Source organism: Lepus europaeus, chromosome 8 (genome assembly GCF_033115175.1).
Source record: "Lepus europaeus isolate LE1 chromosome 8, mLepTim1.pri, whole genome shotgun sequence".
Classification (NCBI taxonomy): domain Eukaryota; kingdom Metazoa; phylum Chordata; class Mammalia; order Lagomorpha; family Leporidae; genus Lepus; species Lepus europaeus.
Window position 1 is genome coordinate 68,391,580 of NC_084834.1, and position 18,898 is coordinate 68,410,477.

Here is an 18,898-nt window from a genome sequence, read left to right on the forward strand (position 1 = left end):
AAAAAGTGGCAGAATGAGTATAACATACCAGATATTTTAGTGGACTAAAACCAAAAAGGCTAGCTGAAAGCTCAACCTACACAGCACTAAAAACATAACAACCCCTCCAGTCTGTTTCATGTTCTCCTCCTGCTACTAACTTGCCTCTTTGAATATTGTAATTGGGATGTAATATTTGTTTCTCACATACATTGTCATCTTTTCTTATCAAATACCCAAATATTTGATAACCACTATCGACTAAATAAAAAGAACATATAAAAGAGAGCTAACATTTATTGAACACCTAGTATGTGTCTTTATGCAGGAGTACGTTCCTTACCTCCTTCAAAGAAATGCAGTCAGGAATTAATTCTCTGATGAGCCATGCCCTTGGAGGCCTTAAGTCATGACTACATTTCTCCCCATTCTCAGGTTTTTATGACAACGCACCAAAGCACAATACACAGGGCCTAATTCTTCCCATGGTCTTCTAGCCACATGATGCTTACCTCCAAAAAAGCTGACATAGTCAGAAATGTGGGTTGAAACAGAAAGCAAGAGGTCAAATTAAAACATTCAGCCAGTTACAAATCCTGAAGCTTTGCTCTAATGCTGCCTGTGTGATCAATTATAAATGGTTATAAGAAGTAAAAATGGGGTGGCATTCAGCCCAGCAATTAAGATGCTGTTTGAGACACCTGCATCCCATATCATTGTGCCTGAATTTGAGACCCTGCTCTACTTTTGATTCCAGCTTCCTGCTAATGTGCATCTTGCAAGGCCACAGGTGCTGGCTCAAGTACTTGGGTCTCTGCCACCCATATGGAGATCCAGATGGAGTTCTAGGCTCCTGATTTGGGCCTGGCCCAGTCCCAGCTGTTGAGGGCTTTTGGGGAATGAACAGTAGATCAGCAGATGGAAGATACGTGTTTCTCTCTTTCTCTCTCTCTCTCCCCCTCTTGTGTGTGTGTTTGCCTTTCAAATAAAATAAAAACCCATAGATTAAAATTCCTATGAAGATCTCTTTTTGGCTTCCTCAGAAAGATTATGTTTAAGCTCAGACTTAAAATACTAATAGTGGTGGAGAAGATTGCCAGAACTGAGTAAGAGAACTGACAGGTTTTGTTAATTCATTGGATATACCACATTCTCAAGACCACATGAAGGCCCATTGGCAGGCACACAATGATTTGTAGGCATGAATTAACTTCAGAGAAGAGCCTTATCACAGGTGACTATCCTTGGGGACTGAGGAATAGAACATTCAACCAATATCAGTTGCCCCCAAAAGAACTGACTTGGCTTAAGAAACTTCCTATGATGGTATTTTATTATTTGAGACCTTGGTCTGTCTGCAGTTGGCTTTATATTCACTGATCTTAAAGCATCATCATTATGGCTGATTTTTATCAGTTTCCATATCAGGCCTACAGTTTGAATATCTCTTTTGCAAAGTTAAGCAAAAAACATTTTCTGAAATCTAAGCAGTGCCAATTTTTTTTTTTCGTTTTTGAAAGTGTTTCTTTTTATTAGCTTCATGTTACAGAGAGAGGACACTGGAGTTCAGAGAATTTCTCTGATTTTCCCAAAGCCATAGAGCTAATAAACATGAAGGTACTTGAAAAAGTCTGTGGAAAATGGAATTAAAGGTTAAGTTTATTTTGTTGTCAAAAAATTGAGATCTATGTATTTGAAAGGTCTACAAAAGTTGAGGAAAATGAAAGAACTATGCCTAGATTTCAGAATTTTCTTGTATCAAGATAAACTTATCTTTTAATTCCATTTTCCAGGAACATTTTGAAGTATCCTCATACAAGAGTCAGGATTCTAACCAGGTTTTTCTAATCACCAAACCCATACCATTTTCTTTTCTTTTTCAAATTAGTATATATTAAGTAAAAATTTCAACAGTTAGCAGTACCAATTGCTATGAATTTGCTAATCCTGGAGAGTTAGCTGGTTGTGTAGCCTCCTTCTGTTTTCAGTAATGCATTCCTCACTGCTGGTGCTCTCTGCTTGGAAGTTTTCGCTTCCTCTGTTGCCGAGTGCATTTTGTTCCTTCTCATTCATATTCTTGAACTACTTTTCTTTGCAGAGTCATGTCTTTCTGCTGATAAATTCACTGAGAATTTCTGTTGCAAGGATCTGGCCAAATTCAGTGAATGGGAGTCATGTTCCAGCTTCTATATTTGTTCATACAGCTCATGCCTGGCTGACACTTGATCACTCCGTTTGGAAAGAAAATGACCACTATCTTGTTCAACTATTGTTAACATCGGTTTTGTCTGGAAAACAGCTATTATTTGTCTTGTGGTTTTTCATCTTCTCACTCTGATGTTTGCCTGCTATCCATTAGCAAATTCATCCCATCATTTTAATTTTTTAGTTCTTTTCCCTTGAATTCAGAAGATCAAAATGTCCCATCTACATAGTAGACTTTTCCTGTAATTTCAGCTTATTCTCTTTTTTAGGCAGGATCTTTAGTTAGGGTGTTACATAACTTACAAGTTCACTAAGCTCATATGATGCTCCGTGTAATCCTCTGCTTCCCATAGTGGCTATAACAGGCTGTTCTTCAACCTTCTATTTTTCTTGTGAATCCAATCAATTTTTTCCTTTTTTTTTTTTAAAAAAAATTTACTTATTTTATTTGAAAGAGTTACACAGAGAGAGAAGGAGAGACAGAGGCAGAGAGAGTGAGAGGTCTTCCATCTGCTGGTTCATTCCCCAGTTAGCCACAACAGCTGGAGCTGGGCCAATCCAAAGCCAGAAGCCAGGAGCTTCTGGGTCTCCCACACAGCTGCGGGGGCCCAAGGATTTGGGCCGTTGTCTACTATTTTCCTAGGCCATAGCAGAGAGCTGGATCAGAAGTGCAATAGCCAGAACTCAAACTGACACTCATATGGGATGCCGGCATGGCAGGCGCTGGCTTTACCCACTATGCCACAGCGCCGGTCCCAAATCCAATAGAGTCCTATCTTCATTAGGTTAGGTTAGCTTCATTTTTTTTCCCAACTAGTATGATATTCTTTATAAAACCCATCATATCCAGTAGACATCTGTCCTGGCCAGTTTTTTCAGTGTCTATACCCTATTCTTCTTCTGATATTAATACGACCAACAGATTTTTAAAACTATTTCTTTTAAAAGCAGAGATACAGACAGGGATCTCCCATTCACTGCTTCACTTCCCAAATGCCTGTAAGAGCAGAGGCTGAGCCAGGTGGAAGCTGGAGGCCTGGAACTCCACCAGATTTCCACCCTAGGTGGCAGGAACGCAAGTATGTGAACTATTACCTGCTGCTCCTACAGTGCACATCAGAAGGAAGCTGGAATCAGCGGGGGCGCTGGTTCTCAAGCCCAGATTCATCAATGTAGGGTGTGGGAGTTTCAAGCAGTGTCTTACCCGAATACCTGCCCCAATCAACAGATTTTCCGCAGCATTCAATTCGTTTCTTTAAGCTGTCTGATTGAATATGTAAGACAGATATGTTTATAAATGTTATTTTTTTCTTACACAAAAGGTATCATGCCTCTTTGACCATTTTTTCATAATCTGATCTCTTAAGGCTTATTTCAAGTTCTTTTTTTAAACATTTGTGCAATCTATTAGATAAATCTTACTTTTAAAAAGAAACATTTGTTAGAAATAGAATGGCAAATAAGTGAATTCCCAATAATTAATAATTATAGCTTTGTTATAAAAATGAATACCTTTCTGTCACCCTTGTCGTGGATGAAATAGCAGTCATTCGAGGTACCTTCCATTGTAATTTCTAATACTTTTTATTTATACTTGAATATCCTAAGCTTCTCCTTCCATGTATTTAAGTGTGAACTATTTTTACTTGCCACTTGAAGTATACTTTCAATCTTATGCTGCTTATATTCAGTGCTAGAAAATTCTCATCTTTATCTTTTCACCGTTTGCTGCTATTAACAGTCCTACAGTGTGAACCATAGACATCTTAAGTATATAGTGGTTGCCAAATAGTTAAGAGGTTTTGCAATGGAAAAAATCTGATTCCTAATCTTATGGAAGTTGTATACATCAAAATATATCTACATCTATATGTGTGTGTGTGTTTCAGCAGGTGATAAACATATGTTTTTCATACTTATTAGACTCCCACTGGGTTTGTTTACTATTTATGATTCTCTTCCTGATTCCAGTAAGACCAAGAATCCCTAGAATATAACAAAAACGGCACTTTATTCCAAAATACATAAAGGAATCTAAAATTTTAATGACAGTTTTGGACTTTCCTGTAAAGCTGCTTCTTCTACTATTTTATGTTGATCTTATTGGCTAAAGTTTTCTTAGCCCTGTTACAAAGCACAGGTGGCCAGACTTGCTCTGCATTAAGGATTTGAGGGGACACTAACTGACCCACTGATGTTTTCATTTCTCATGATGGTGTTTCCATGTGGAAGCCGGTAGCTCAGGATCACATTGAGAGTCGGCTAGATGCTAAGGCCTGTGCTGCCTTGAACTTTCTGGAGTATGGAAGTCATCAGTCCTACTTAGCAGCTCATTCTTTAAAACCAGGCAGTTCTCTATTTTAGTTGGCCTTTTTCTCCCAGCAAATATTTTAAGACCTCAATTCTCATTGTGAGCTAATTATTCTCTTCTATTTGCCTGAACCATAACTCAGTGGCAGCTATTTCTACCCAAGGAAATAAGGACAGAAATTATATAATTGAGAATAATGACTTGAAAGTCATGAAAGTCCAGAATCCTGTGTTAAATCTGATATAAACTAAGTTGGTGGTCTTTACAGGCAATGCATTGGAAAATAAAAGGTTTTTTCTCTTCACTTGTATATTGGGATCACCAATGACTCAATCTTTGTAGAAAAAAATCCAATGTAAGGCTACTTTTTATGCAATTAAAAGGATTGCAGCTTTATTCTTTATTCAGGTGATTTTCAATACAAGAAATTCCAATATATTCACATGTAATAAAGTAGATATATATATAAGAATTATTTCCATTTTCTTATATAGACATATATATACACTCATATATATACACTAGTGGATAGCAGTATTTTCAGAAGAATCAAAATGGGCCTGACTGAAAAGAAAATATAGTCATCTGTACTGAGACCTTCAGAAAAAAAATCTTCCTAAGAAATGTGAAGTCTTAACCTCACCAATTTGCTTAGCAGAACTTTACTGATAATATCCAAGGGGGATGAGCAACAATTCTGAATCTTTCAGGTTCTTAAGTAATGCTGTATGATTAAATATTTAGAGTAGCTTTTACAATTAAAGAAAGCTTTAGAGCTTTGCAGACGTAATAAAGACCACACTGACCTTCACAAGTATCTGGTCCCTTTCCTGAAGTTGGTGGTTGAAGTGAGAAAATATGTAGAAACTATTTACTATCCATTTTAAAACCAGAAGAAAAGGTAATCCACACTTAGCAAATGATTCTTTGTATTTCAGGCCCTCCAGGGAAACGAGGTAAGAGGGGCCGAAGAGGAGACTCTGGTAAGTGTCCCGTTCAGCTGCTCCGTGTCACTCACGTTTTGCTTGGGTCCCACATCTGTTCCTCCTCATTATCAATGATCCTGCCCTGTTGGTTGTGTGTGTTTAAGTCTTCTCTGCTAGACTGACCATGTTTTTATCTTTTCACTTCCATCAGACTGTAAGAAGGAGAAGTGCACAAAATGCTATTAATGACATTTAACAGCCGTTGGCACCCAGTGTTGACTTTTCATGTCAAGTGGAGGAGCTCGTAGCTGCACCCAGTGTGGCAGCGTAACCCGTGGCTCCATCCCTGTAGGTGGTCAGTAAACCTAGGTCCTTGCAACAACATCTGGCTTGGAACACGGGGGCACATGTCTTGGAAAGGTTTATTTTTATTTCATCCAACTGGCCTAATTTGTCATGCTTTTATTCTTACTCCTTTCAAAATTTGGGGATTTTTATCCTGCTTGTATAGCTCTAGGGTTTTAGTGATGACAGGAGCCTCAGTGATCAATCCAAGGCTGTCCTTTTGTAGTTGAGGCAATGGAGACCGAAAACAGGCAGATGGTTCTGCTGAGGCCTTGCATTTTGATGAACTTGAAACAGAACCAATTGTCCTGACTCGACTTCAGTAACTTTTTACTTTCAGGCTGAATACCTATAGGCAAAGAAAAACAGAAGAATCAAATTAAAATATTTTTGAAACCAAAATACACCACTAAGTGAGTTCACTCACTGTTTTACCTGTTTTGTAAACTCTCAAATTCAAAAATGTAAATGACCACATTAAGTCCTATCAGGCCATCAGTTTTTCCTTGCAAGAGTAAGTAATTTAAGGTTTCTCCTTTTTTTTTTTGACAGGCAGAGTGGACAGTGAGAGAGAGACAGAAAGGTCTTCCTTTGCCATTGGTTCACCCTCCAATGGCCGCTGTGGCCAGCGCGCTACGGCCGGCGCACTGCGCTAATCCGAAGGCAGGAGCCAGGTGCTTCTCCTGGTCTCCCATGTGGGTGCAGGGCCCAAGCACTTGGGCCATCCTCCACTGCACTCCCAGGCCACAGCAGAGCATGTTATAAACGGTTATTTCCTAGTATTTGCTATAAAAATTTCTCAGTATTAAAATAAGCAGTCACTAAGTGTTGAAGTAGTAGAAACATTGATATCTTGAGACCAGAAGATAGCAGACTGATAGATCTTTTGACAGATTTCATGTTCTGTTTGGAAAAATATCTCAAAATAATAAGGTTGTTTCATTCCCTGTGTCAATATAGCTCCTTGATTCCTTTAAGAATATTCTGAAAAGCTATCTTTAAAGTACAGTGAATATAAATTATTCAAAACTTGTGTAGGTAGCCCTTCACAAAGTACAAAGTTTTATTACAGAGAATGTTCTTAAAATTTGCTTTGAGAAAAAAATCATAAAATATTAGTGGAATGGATAATTGCTGAAATGATATTTATATCAAAAGAAAGAGAACTGAGAAAAAAAAGAAAATTTGCACTTCTACATAGTTTTATAGGAAGCATAAAAGTCAATTCCCAACATCCTGTCTACTTAGAACTGATGTTTTAATTAAGCATGTGATATGTGAAGTATTCACATTTTCTTAGACTTTGCATTTTCTTGAAAATACATAGTCTTAAGAAACCTGTATAAATATCAGGATTCAGTCTTTCATATATTTTCACTGCTGTTGAGTAAAAAACATTCTTATTACAAATGATAAGTATTTCCATTTTGGCTGTTTTGCCAAACTCAAAAATTATATATCAATTCTCTATAATTGGTCCATCATAAATCGCCAAAGAGCCTCCTGATTCACATTGCATCTAAACTTTTAAATTAGGTAACCTTGAATTAAGATAATTGAACCTTTCAGTAGTCCATAACAGGCCCAGAGAATCTGCAATTTATTTTAAAATTTTTCTGTGGATAAGTGCATTTGAGATGGTTTCGAAAGATTCATGACCTAAAAATATGATTAGAAATCAAAGGATTCTAAATGGCTCCCATGCCCATTGTATTACACTGATAGTTATGATGATGTTTTAATCTTTTATGAAGTCTTAACATTTTGCATATTCATTAATTTGTCTCTCTCTCTCTTTTTTTTTTTTTTATCTCTCCACCGCCACCACCCCCCACCGCCGCCTATAGGTCCTCCTGTAAGTATATTTGCCGCTTCAAACTCTTCTGCATTAATCAGGATCACATATGTTAAAACTGTGCTAAAATAGCATATTATAGCCAGTACTTCAATTAGAAAAATGTTACAAACTTTCTAAGAGACTTTAAGTTTGGAATATTATTTTTTTAAAGTGAGTAGTTTTTTGATCATGTGGTTGTTGGCTGTAATATCTGTCAGTTACAAAATTTTTACTTTTGATACGATCATACACTGATTACCTTCCTGGGACTTTTAAAATAATTTATGAAGTTTCTGAAATTTAAACACTTTACCTGAAATTTTGAGGTTTCTTTTTGCAAGCAAGTCTCCAAGCTATTTCACACTTCTTTTTTCATTGTTTTAAATTTGTATCTGAAATATCTGCATTTGCCAGTCCATCAAATGTAGATGGCAACATGATCATGGAAATGATACCCTCTGTGGGCTGGGTGCAGGGCTACCCCATTAGGCAGCACTTCTTTTGAAGTCTGTTGGAGCATTGCCTGCAGAAAGAGCTGAGATGGAGCCCTTGGAGAGTTTCACTTTTTTTCTTCCCTTGAGTAGGTCATAGCTGCAGCATTCCAGTCTGCTTTGCACTCACAGGAACAGATTATCTTGTCAGCTTTGAGCTAGATACGTTTTTGAGTAATATCCTGGATATCTGTTGTCTGACCCCAGTGTTTATACTGTGCACCGTGCATTTAACGGTAGCAGTGATCATTGGCCTTGAGATATATTCTCATCCCAGATAGCCAATTTGCTCTGGGGTTTACTGACTCCACATTGGCAACTTATCTAACAGGCCAGCATGGTCCAGGGAGAAAGGCTTAGCATATACTCATTTACTTTATTCAGAGGAAACATTGGCTTCCAAATATCTTTTGCAGTCTTCCTGCCACATTCAAGGACGAAACATAAATCATGTTTAAAATGACTCTGCTTCTCTGACTCTCAGCTCTTGCTTAATGCTAGGCAGATGGCATACCCCAGGTCTAGGAGCTTTTACTCTCTGGCTTCATATTTAAGCCCCTGTATTTAAAACTAGAAACAAACTGTCCTGACCCAGAGGAAACTCCAGAGGTTACTGTCAAAGTAGAGTGTTCGAGGCGTTCTGTGGAATACATATTAGCGGTGCCAAGAGGAAGTGAAGTCTCATTTCTGTTTTAAAGCAATGTTCAGAGTAGTAGTGTTTCCACCTTGGGTTCCTCAAAAATTCAAATAGTCATCAGAGTATAGTGCTTGCTCTCTTGGGCCATGTATTAATCCATTTTCTCTGTAGAAAGATTTCAAGTGGCCTTCCTTGTCTAATTATATATGTAAAGAAAACAGAACTAATAGTAAGCCCCTAGGACATGGGAGCTAATGTTCTAGGCTTTGATATTATATTCATTTTGTTCTCGAAATGAACCAGTGATATTTACCATTCTCATTGTTTGTTGAGGAAACTGAGGCTCACAGAGGTGAACTACTGAAGGTTGTACAGCTAGAAGCTTCGCAAAGTTGAAATTCAATTAGAACATCTGGAATCTATAAAGAATTCAAGAAATTCAACAACAAAACAAATAATCCAGTTAAGAAATGGGCAAAGGACTTGAACAGGCATTTTTCAAGGCAGGAAATTCAAATGGCCAACAGACCCTTGAGAAAATGCTCAGGACCACTAGCCATCAGGGAAATGCAAATCAAAACCACAATGAGGTTTCACCTCACATCAGTTAGAATGGCTCTTATACAGAAATCAACAAACAACAAATGCTGGTGAGAATGTGGGGAAAAAGGTACCCTAATCCACTGTTGGTAGGAATTTAAACTGATGTGGCCACTATGGAAGACACTATGGAGATACCTCAGAAATCTGAATATAGACCTACTATATTACCCAGCCATCCCATTTCTGGGAATTTACCCAAACCAAAAGAAATCAGCATCTGAAAAAGTGATCTGTACTCCCATGTTCATTGCAGCACAATTCACAATAGCTAAGATATGAAACCATATGTCCATCAACTACTGACTGGATAAAGAAATTATGGTATATATACACTATGGAGTAGTACTCAGCTATAAAAAAAAAAATGAAATCTTGTCTTTTGCAACAAGATGGATGCAACTGGAAGCCATTATACTTAGTGAAATAAACCAGTCCCAAAAAGATAAAAATTATATGTTTTCCCTGATCAGAGGTAACTAATAGAGTACCTAAAATGTAATGTTTAGGAGTGAAATGGATATTTTGAGATTCAATGATTGTTTGGAGCCCATGTCTCTTCTGTTGAGGAACAGTTTTTTTTTCTTTATACTATTTATTGAATTCTTTTACTTAATATAAGGTGAACTATATGATCATTAAGTAAGCTGTTTGTAAAAATTAAGAGTGGGAATGGGAGAGGTAGGAGGAGGAAGAAGGACTGGAGCTTGGGTGGCAGGTGGGGGGAAAAGTGTAACTATGTTCCCAAATGTGTATATATGAAATATATGAAACTTGTATAAATTAATTTAAAAACAAAAAGTTCAATTAGAAAAAATCTGATTTTAGGCACTTTATACTCCCTAATTTATCCCTGTTCCTTATGAATTACACGTATGCTATTAGATAGATCATTGCTACACAAGTTCAGTGGGCCAAGGATCAAATCATATTCCTTGACATAAGTAATTACAATCATTAAAAGTAAATCCAAACAACATGAACTGGGTACTCTGTAAAGTAGGCATTAATGATGTCCCCCACATCATCTACATTTTGAAGAAGTTATAATGTGTTTACAAAATTGTGTCAAAATAAGGAAATAAAATATCCTCAGGAGTTTTCATACTGATTAAAAGATAATTCAGGTTGCTCATATTAGATAAGATGAAAAATCATTGATTGTGAGAAAAAGGGGAAAAATCTGTTATGCTTTTTCAGTTTACAGTGGGTTCTTCACACAGCAATTATGCCTCCATGTCATGAGAGCCTTTGAGGATAAAATCCCCTATAGTGAAATCCTGCTTTTGTTTCCAATTTCTAAACCTCCATACATTATTTCTAAAAAGTTATCTGCCTTTACCAAATTTTGCTGCAGAGTAGGTGGTTTTGTAAGAAATTTCCATTATATTTCTCTGTTTTAAAAATTTATTTGTTCATTTGAAAGGCAGTTAGGGGGGAGAAGGAGGGAGGGAGGGAGGGAGGGAGAGAGGGAGGGAGGGAGGGAGGGAGGGAGAGAGGGAGAGAGAAAGAGAGAGAGAGAATTGTTTATCAGCTGGTTCACTTCCAAAATACCCACAACAACCAGGGCTGGACCAGCCCAACGCCAAGAACCTGGAACTCCATTCAGGTCTCCTACACCCGTAGCAGGAGTACAAACACTCGATCTATCACCTGCTGTTTTTCAGGCATTTTAGCAGGGAGCTAGATGGAAGCACAGAAGCCAGGATTCCAACTGGTGCTCCAATATGAGACGCTGGCATTGCAAGTGGCAGCTTAATCCACTGCACCACAACCGTGTTCCCTCCATTATATTTCTTATAACTGAATAATTGGTAATGATCAGTGGAATTATTGTGATGTATTAGATGTCATGACAATATATTTATTTAGAGACAATATCCAGCATTTGGTAGTTTTAATTTCTGGTGACCTTACTCTTTCCCAATTTTAGTACTTGACATTTTTTAGAAATACATTTTTTGAAAGGCAGAGAGACATAGAAAGAGAGAAAAATTGAAAGTGCATATGCATGAGCTTACACAAGGGAGCTCCCATTCATTGTTCACTCCCAGATGCCTGCAGCAGCCCTGAAGTGGGGCTGAAGACAGGAGCTGGGAACTCAACCCGGGCATCCCACATGGGTGGCAGGAACCCAGTTACTTGAGCTATCACTGCTTCCTCCCAGGGTCTGCATTATCAGGAAGCTGGAAGCTGGAGTGGAGCCAAGACTCAAACCCAGGCCCTCAGAAATAGGATACCTGCTCCCATTTTACTTCTCTGTGTATTTTTTTTATTCCATGAACTGAAACCTGACAGGTTACATAATTTTATTTTTAGAAAAATTATTTCCCTAATTTTGTGTCTTAAAAAAAATTCAATTATCTTCACAAATAATCACGGTAACATATCAAGCCAAAGTTTGCTGTTTAATGCAATTGCCATTGCCTCCTCTCTGTCAACTAAATGTAAGGGACAAAGGTGGTCTGGGAAGACGGATAGTCTGCCAAGTAACTCCTGCAGTGTCCCTTGGGGCCCTGAGCATCTGTGGTGCGGTGGCTTCCGGTGAACACAGAGATTATGAAGTGTGACCTGGGGTATTGATGTGCGTGTTCTTGTCAGTCACTTCCACTTTGTTCTGAAATGTGCTCGGTACAAGCAAACAACTAAGAGACTGATTCCCCCTGCCTCCACACGCACACACATACCAGGGCTAACTGCAGATCTCTTGTCTCGAAGAATCAGTGGTTTTTTCATTGCTCTCCTGAAGTAATGTTCTCCAGTAAATTCAGAAAACAAAACAAAAAAAGAAAGCCATAACTAATGATAATATTTCATTTGGAACCTTACATTTGTATCTTCATTTGATATATTTTGGAGAGCTTGGGTATCTCACAGTAAAGGTAAGTGTGGATGTAGATTGTGGTGTTTTTTCCTGTCAGCTTCTGTGTTCTTGCATATTGAGGTCATTTATAATTGAAAACTTGAAATACAGCTTGAATTAGACCTCACATACCAATTTGCTCTCTAGGAAGCTGTTCAGTTTATTATTCAGCCTCATCCATTTTGACAGAAAGGTATTACTACCACAGGGGTCTCCACTATAAAAGGCTACAATGGGCAATTTTGTGATAACATATGTAATTTGTTTTTATGGGAATGGCAGATACTTTTTTCTGTTTTCTTTCTCATAAAGGTGATACATATTAGGACACTGCTGTAAAGGACTCCTTGTGGGAACTTTGAGCACCTAGCTCAGAGATCACAGCTGTATTTCCCAGAGTGATTTGCTTTACCGTTGTGTTACTTGACTAACATCATAACTTCTATTTTGGATATCCTAAGAATATATTTCTCCTTCAATAAGAAGCGAAGACTTTGACCAAAGATTACAAAAACCCTCCAGAGCCTTCAAACAGAGCAAATGTTGTACCTAGTTTAGGTCTTTTGCATGCAGTCTCTTTGTCCTTCTGTCCCCAAAGGAAGTGCCTTTCTAATACTCACAGTCCACAGAATCAAGCAAGTCCTATAATTGTAGCCAGAAAAGAGCCAGGAGACCTTTTTAAACTGGCTGTTTTATGTATGTCAGTCCATCAAGCCCTATAATTATGTTTGACTGACAGAGATATGATGTTATTGTTGGTAGCTAGAACCCTCTGAGGTGTGAAATGTGACGCTGTCGGGCCGCATGTTCTGTTCCATCCACGTTCAACAATTGTCAGCCTAGTTTGAACCTTAGAATCTTGTTGACAGATGAACGAAACACACTTAGCCAAGTTAAGCTTGCAGCGCAATTTCAGCCAATGTGGTAGATGAATTAGGAAAAGAAATCTCCGTAGAACTTTTAGATGAAAAACTCTGATATCTGTTCTTCATATTGGGAAAAACTGAGTTTTAAGTCAATGGTGAATATCTCCTAGATATACTGATAAATACAACTTACAATATGTTCCTGCCATGCTTCACTTCATGTATAAATTCTCATCCCACCCAGTGACCTTATAGAGACTTATTATGGTCAGTTTATATAGGAGAAAATTAAAGGTTGGGTCAGTCAAGTAATTTGCCCAAGAATGTACATCTAGCAGGAGACAGAACTGGAATTTGACCTAGATCTTTCTCTTTTATTTTTAATATTTATTTATTTGAAAAAATTGGAGAGACAGATCTTCCCTCTGCTGATTCACACTCAAAACAGCCCCAAAGTCAGGGCCAGGATCTTTATTTGGGTCTCCCAAGTGGGTGCAGAGACCCAAATGCTTGGGCATCTTCCGCTGCTTTCCTAGGCACATTTGCAGAGAGCTGGATCAGAAGTGGAACAACCAGGACATAAACCAGCATCTATATGGGATGTCGACATCATAGGCAACAGTTCTACCTGCTACACCACAAGACTGGCCCTATCATTGGCTTAATTATCAAGATATTTTTATATGGATTCAAAGAGTGTACTGTTGAATGTGTAGTTGTTTTTTATTTAACAATAGCTTATTGTTGATGGAGGGAGCAAGTCATTTATCTTGTAGGAGGCAGTAATGCCACAAAATGTCAGGGTAGCTAGATTAAACTCAGACACAATAATAGTTACCATAACAGACCAAAGAAGCAAAACCCTGGCATATTAATTTGTGTTTAAAGACTGAAAACAAAGTTATAATAGAATGATCATAGGCTATTACAGAAAAGTAGTTCATTTTGGGAACCTGGCAAGCACAGGATTTTTTTTCCTGGAACAGTACATAGAAAAAGAGAATGTGACTGTGAACTCTTCCATAGAACAAATCTGGAGTATCTTTCATTCCTTCTGTTTTGAGTGGTTCAAGCTGCCATGTTTGTAGAGGGCAGTGTCCAGTGGCAGTTTGTTTTAATGTTTCCTGATTGTTTATGTAGATTTTAGTGCCAAGTTAAGCAGAATTTTGGAACTCCAGAAGTGGCAATGATAATGGATAAAGACCCTTCAAATCGAAATTAATTAATATTTTAAAGTTAAAAAACGAAGAAGAAGAAATTAATGTTAAAGATATAAACACGGCCGGCGCCGTGGCTTAACAGGCTAATCCTCCACCTTGTGGCGCCGGCACACTGGGTTCTAGTCCCAGTTGGGGCGCCGGATTCTATCCCGGTTGCCCCTCTTCCAGGCCAGCTCTCTGCTGAGGCCCGGGAGGGCACTGGAGAATGGTTCAAGTGCTTGGGCCCTGCACCCGCATGGGAGACCAGGAGAAGCACCTGGCTCCTGGCTTCGGATCAGCAAGATGCGCTGGCTGCAGCGGCCATTGGAGGGTGAACCAACGGCAAAAAGGAAGACCTTTCTCTCTGTCTCTCTCTCTCTCACTATCCACTCTGCCTGTCAAAAAAAAAAAAAAAAAAAGATATAAACAGTATTTTTCTGTACAATATTACTTTCTCTTGTGTATTACTTCTGAATACTTCTGTTCTAGAATAGATTTAACTGTTGTAACAGATAGACTTTGAGATGTTACTGACATCACAACAGAGCATTTAGCACAAGAGTTAAATGACACTTGGTATGCTCTTATCCCATATTAGAGTGCCTGGTTTTGAGTTCCAGTTTTGTTTCCAATTCCAACTTTCCTACTAATGCCTACCCTGGAAGGAAGCAAGTGATTGTTCAAATACTTGTGTCCCTACCACACACATGGGAGATACTAGCTCCTGACTTTAGGTTGACCTAGCTGTTGTGGGCATTTGGGGAGTGAACTGATGGGTGGAAGATATCTTATCCACCCCCCGCCCCACACTTTCTCTGCCATTCAGATAAATTTCAAATAAATAAATTTCAAGGACCCACACTAACGGAGACTGGCTTTTTTTTTTTTATTTATTTGAGAGGTAGAGTTACATACAGTGAGGAGAGACAGAGAGAAAGGTCTTCCTTCCGTTGGTTCACTCCCCAAATGGCCGCTACAGCCAACACTGCCCCAATCCGAAGCCAGGAGCCAGGTTCTTCTTCCTGGTCTCCCATGCGGGTGCAGGGCCCAAGCACTTGGACCATCCTCCAGTGCCCTCCCGGGCCTCAGCAGAGAGCTGGACTGGAAGAGGAGCAACCGGGACTAGAACCCGGTGCCCATATGGGATGCCGGCGCCGCAGGTGGAGGCTCAACCAAGTGAGCCATGACGCCGGCCCGGAGACTGACATTTTTAATATGTGTGTTCCGGCTAGCCTGGTCATGTACTTAGAGACATCAGATAGATAAAAAGAGTAGAGGGTCATATGGGAGAACTTTTTTGACTAGCACTGGGCGTGCAGATTTTTTGGTTTATATGAATTCTGGCCATAGCTCTTTAGCAAGAGTCAAGTCACATGTTCACATTTTCCAGCAAGGGATATAGAGAAATGTAAGTGTGTGTTCAAAATAAAAGGTAAACAAATTTGAATAGCCACTCTGCTGTCTTATAGGGGATCACTTCCTTATGGAATGGAAAGAAACAGAAATCCCCAGCTATGTATGTATATGTGTGTTTAGACAGAGATAGATACAGATACAGACATAGATATGTCACTCGGTGATAGTGTGACTTATTAACATTTCAGAGAAGAATTTTCATTAAAAATATTATTAGAAATCTTCAACAGAAAAAAATAAAAGGAAGAAATTTGTTGTCTTTTTTGCTTTTTATTTTTTTGAAAAGAGCAACATAAAAGGTAAAGCATGGTTTGTACAAAGAGTAAAGGGGCCAGCATTGTGGTGTAGTGGGTAAAGCCACTGATGCAATTCCAGCATCCCATCTGAGTGCTGGTTCAAGTCCTTGCTCCTCCACTTCTGATCTAGCTCCTGCTAATGGGCCTGGAAAAGCAGCAGAGAGTGGACCAAGTATTTGGAACCCTGCTACCCACGTGAGAGACCTGGAAGAAGCTCCTCCTGGCTGCTGGCTCCTGGCTTCTGGCTTCAGCCTGGCCCAGGCCCAGCTGTTGTAGTCAACTGGGGAAGTAAACCAGTGGATGGTATATTCATTCTGTCTCTCTCTCTCTCTCTCTCTCCCCCTCCCCCTCTACCCCCTCTCTTTCCCTAACTCTGGCTTTCAAATAAATAACTCTTTTTTTTTTTTTGACAGGCCGAGTGGATAGTGAGAGAGAGAGACAGAGAGAAAGGTCTTCCTTTTTGCCGTTGGTTCACCCTCCAATGGCCGCTGCGGCCGGTGTATCTCGCTGATCCTAAGCCAGGAGCCAGGTGCTTCTCCTGGTCTCCCATGCGGGTGCAGGGCCCAAGCACTTGGGCCATCCTCCACTGCCTTCCCGGGCCATAGCAGAGAGCTGGCCTGGAAGAGGGGCAGCTGGGACAGAATCCGGTGCCCTGACCGGGACTAGAACCAAGTGTGCTGGCGCCACTAGGCGGAGGATTAGCCTGTTGAGCCACGGCGCCGGCCTTTTTTTTTTTTTTTTGGTCAGGCAAAGTGGATAGTGAGAGAGAGAGAGAGAGAGAGAAAAAAAAAAATAAATAACTCTTTAAAAAGATTAAATTATTAGGCCAGGCCATGTGATCCAGGCCCACCAAGTTACTTCCTAACCTCATTGATAATGAGGGCTTTTCATTCTGATGCACTTCCACAGTCTTTAAACATCAATAGACATTGCTATGGTCTTTTTCTCTTCTCTCTTTTTCTCTTGCCATGGAGTAGCTTCATTGTCCCATATCTGCAATGCTAGTAAGTCCTCAACTATCTTGTTTCACCCTCCCAGTGATGTCAGGCTAAAGTTTAATTTTTAGTTATACTTCAGTGAAAAAATGAACAATCCTTTCAGAGTTCATAAAGCTTAAATTGTGAGCCATCACCATGCTTATAGAGGGAAACATGATTAAAACAAATCCTCTCTCCTTCTCAAGGTTCTTGGCAACTGAGATAAGAGGAAGCCAAAAGAATGTTTCTTTTTAAGTTAAACAATAGAAACCAAAACAGGTAGTACATGGCATTCAGAATTTCTTGAAAGAAAATTTAACAGGAAGTTCTCAGTTTTAGTCTTTCCTACTGATTTATAATCAGATACCTCCTGTAATACCATTCTAATATTCCTTCCACTAACAAATGGGGTGTCATGTCACTTCTTCCTGTTTCACTTTCTTATGACCAAAAACTCAGTCATGTTGCTAAATTCCTAGGGCTGGCTGGCTGTGCAAACTTGTAAATACCTTATGGGACAAATTAGGGAAGTACTACTTGTATAGATTCCTGTGAATTTGTGAAGAAATAACTAGTCATAGTCAAGAAATCCTCCTGGAAATAATACTACAAAGCAGCATGTGCACACTTTGAACATGAGTATTTTCAATGAGGTCAGAGGAGTGATTTGAGCGATTGCCATTTCTTCATGAATAGCTGAGCACGTAACAGTCTTCAGCATGTTCTTGCAGAGTGGGACTCAGTGCTTCCATTCTTCCCAACTAGCTGCTTGACTAAATGCCGCGGTACCTTTTATACAAAGAATGGCTCCTGCTGAATTTCTGATTGTGTGAACACCATGAATCTGGCAAGCCTTTGCCTCTGCTGACTGTAAACTCTATTGCTCTGAACTGAGCTATAGACCATAAATGTTTTTTATGACTGAAAGAAAATCATTATTGGGGCAGATTTTGTGGTGCAGTGTATTAAACTGCCACGGGATATCCTCATCCCGTATCGGAGTGCCTTGAATTGGGTCTTTACTCCTGATCCAGCTTCCTGCTAATGTGCTGGACAGGAAATGATGGCTTAGGTACCTAGGTCACATGAGAGACCTTGAGGAAGTTCCTGCCTTCTGGCTTTGGCTTGGCCCAGTGCTGGCTGTTTCCAGCAGTTGGAGAGTGAACCAGTGGTTGGAAGAGTTTCTCTCTCTCTTTCTCTGTGTGTGTGTGTCTGCCTTTCAAGTAAACAAAAGTAAACTTTGAGAAATCATTATTAATATTTTAAATATATTTTTAATTTTTATGTCATATTTTCTTAAGATTTACTCAGGGTTAAATAAAATGAAACTATTATTTTTCTATTTGCTAATATCTTCAGCCTCAAAGATACAGGCATATACATGGACACACCTCCTTAACTTTTATTTCTACATAATTTTTAATTAAGATATTTGTAATATTATTTGAAAGGCAGAGAGACACAGAAGGAGGCAGAGACTTCACAGATGTCTGCAACATCCCATATGGATGGCAGGAACCTAAGTACTTGAGCCATCAATGTTGCCTTCAAGATTGCTCATTAGCAGGAAGCTGGAACTGGGAATGGAACCAGGATTCAAACCCAGGCACTCCAGGATATGACGTAGACATCCCAAGTGGCGTCTTAACTGCTGCACCAAATACCTAACCCTATATATTTTATTAGAAAGTATTTCTGTATGGTTAAGGTAATTAATAAGTGATGGAATATAGGATTTACAGACAGGAGAGACTTCATAGGATTGCTAACAGTTTATACAGTTAATTAAAGATAGTGGCCAATCATGCACAGATGCATTCATCGTTATGATCTTGATTACCTAATGTGTGCCATGCCTTCTGCTATATGATGGGAATAAATTAGCAAATAAGACCTGGCTCTATCTTCAAATACCTTAGAATCTAGTAGGGGGACAAAACAGAAACATAA

At 39.1% G+C, this 18,898-nt stretch overlaps 1 protein-coding gene across 1 annotated transcript in view; it reads left to right on the forward strand.

Annotated features, from left to right (window-relative positions):
- COL25A1 (collagen type XXV alpha 1 chain) overlaps positions 1–18,898 on the forward strand; it is a 517,707-nt gene that overhangs the window by 283,497 nt on the left and 215,312 nt on the right. Inside the window, exons 3-4 of the mRNA XM_062199755.1 lie at positions 5,434–5,478; positions 7,614–7,621. Coding sequence (XP_062055739.1) covers positions 5,434–5,478; positions 7,614–7,621 — 53 coding nt within the window. The remainder of the gene's footprint in view (positions 1–5,433; positions 5,479–7,613; positions 7,622–18,898) is intronic.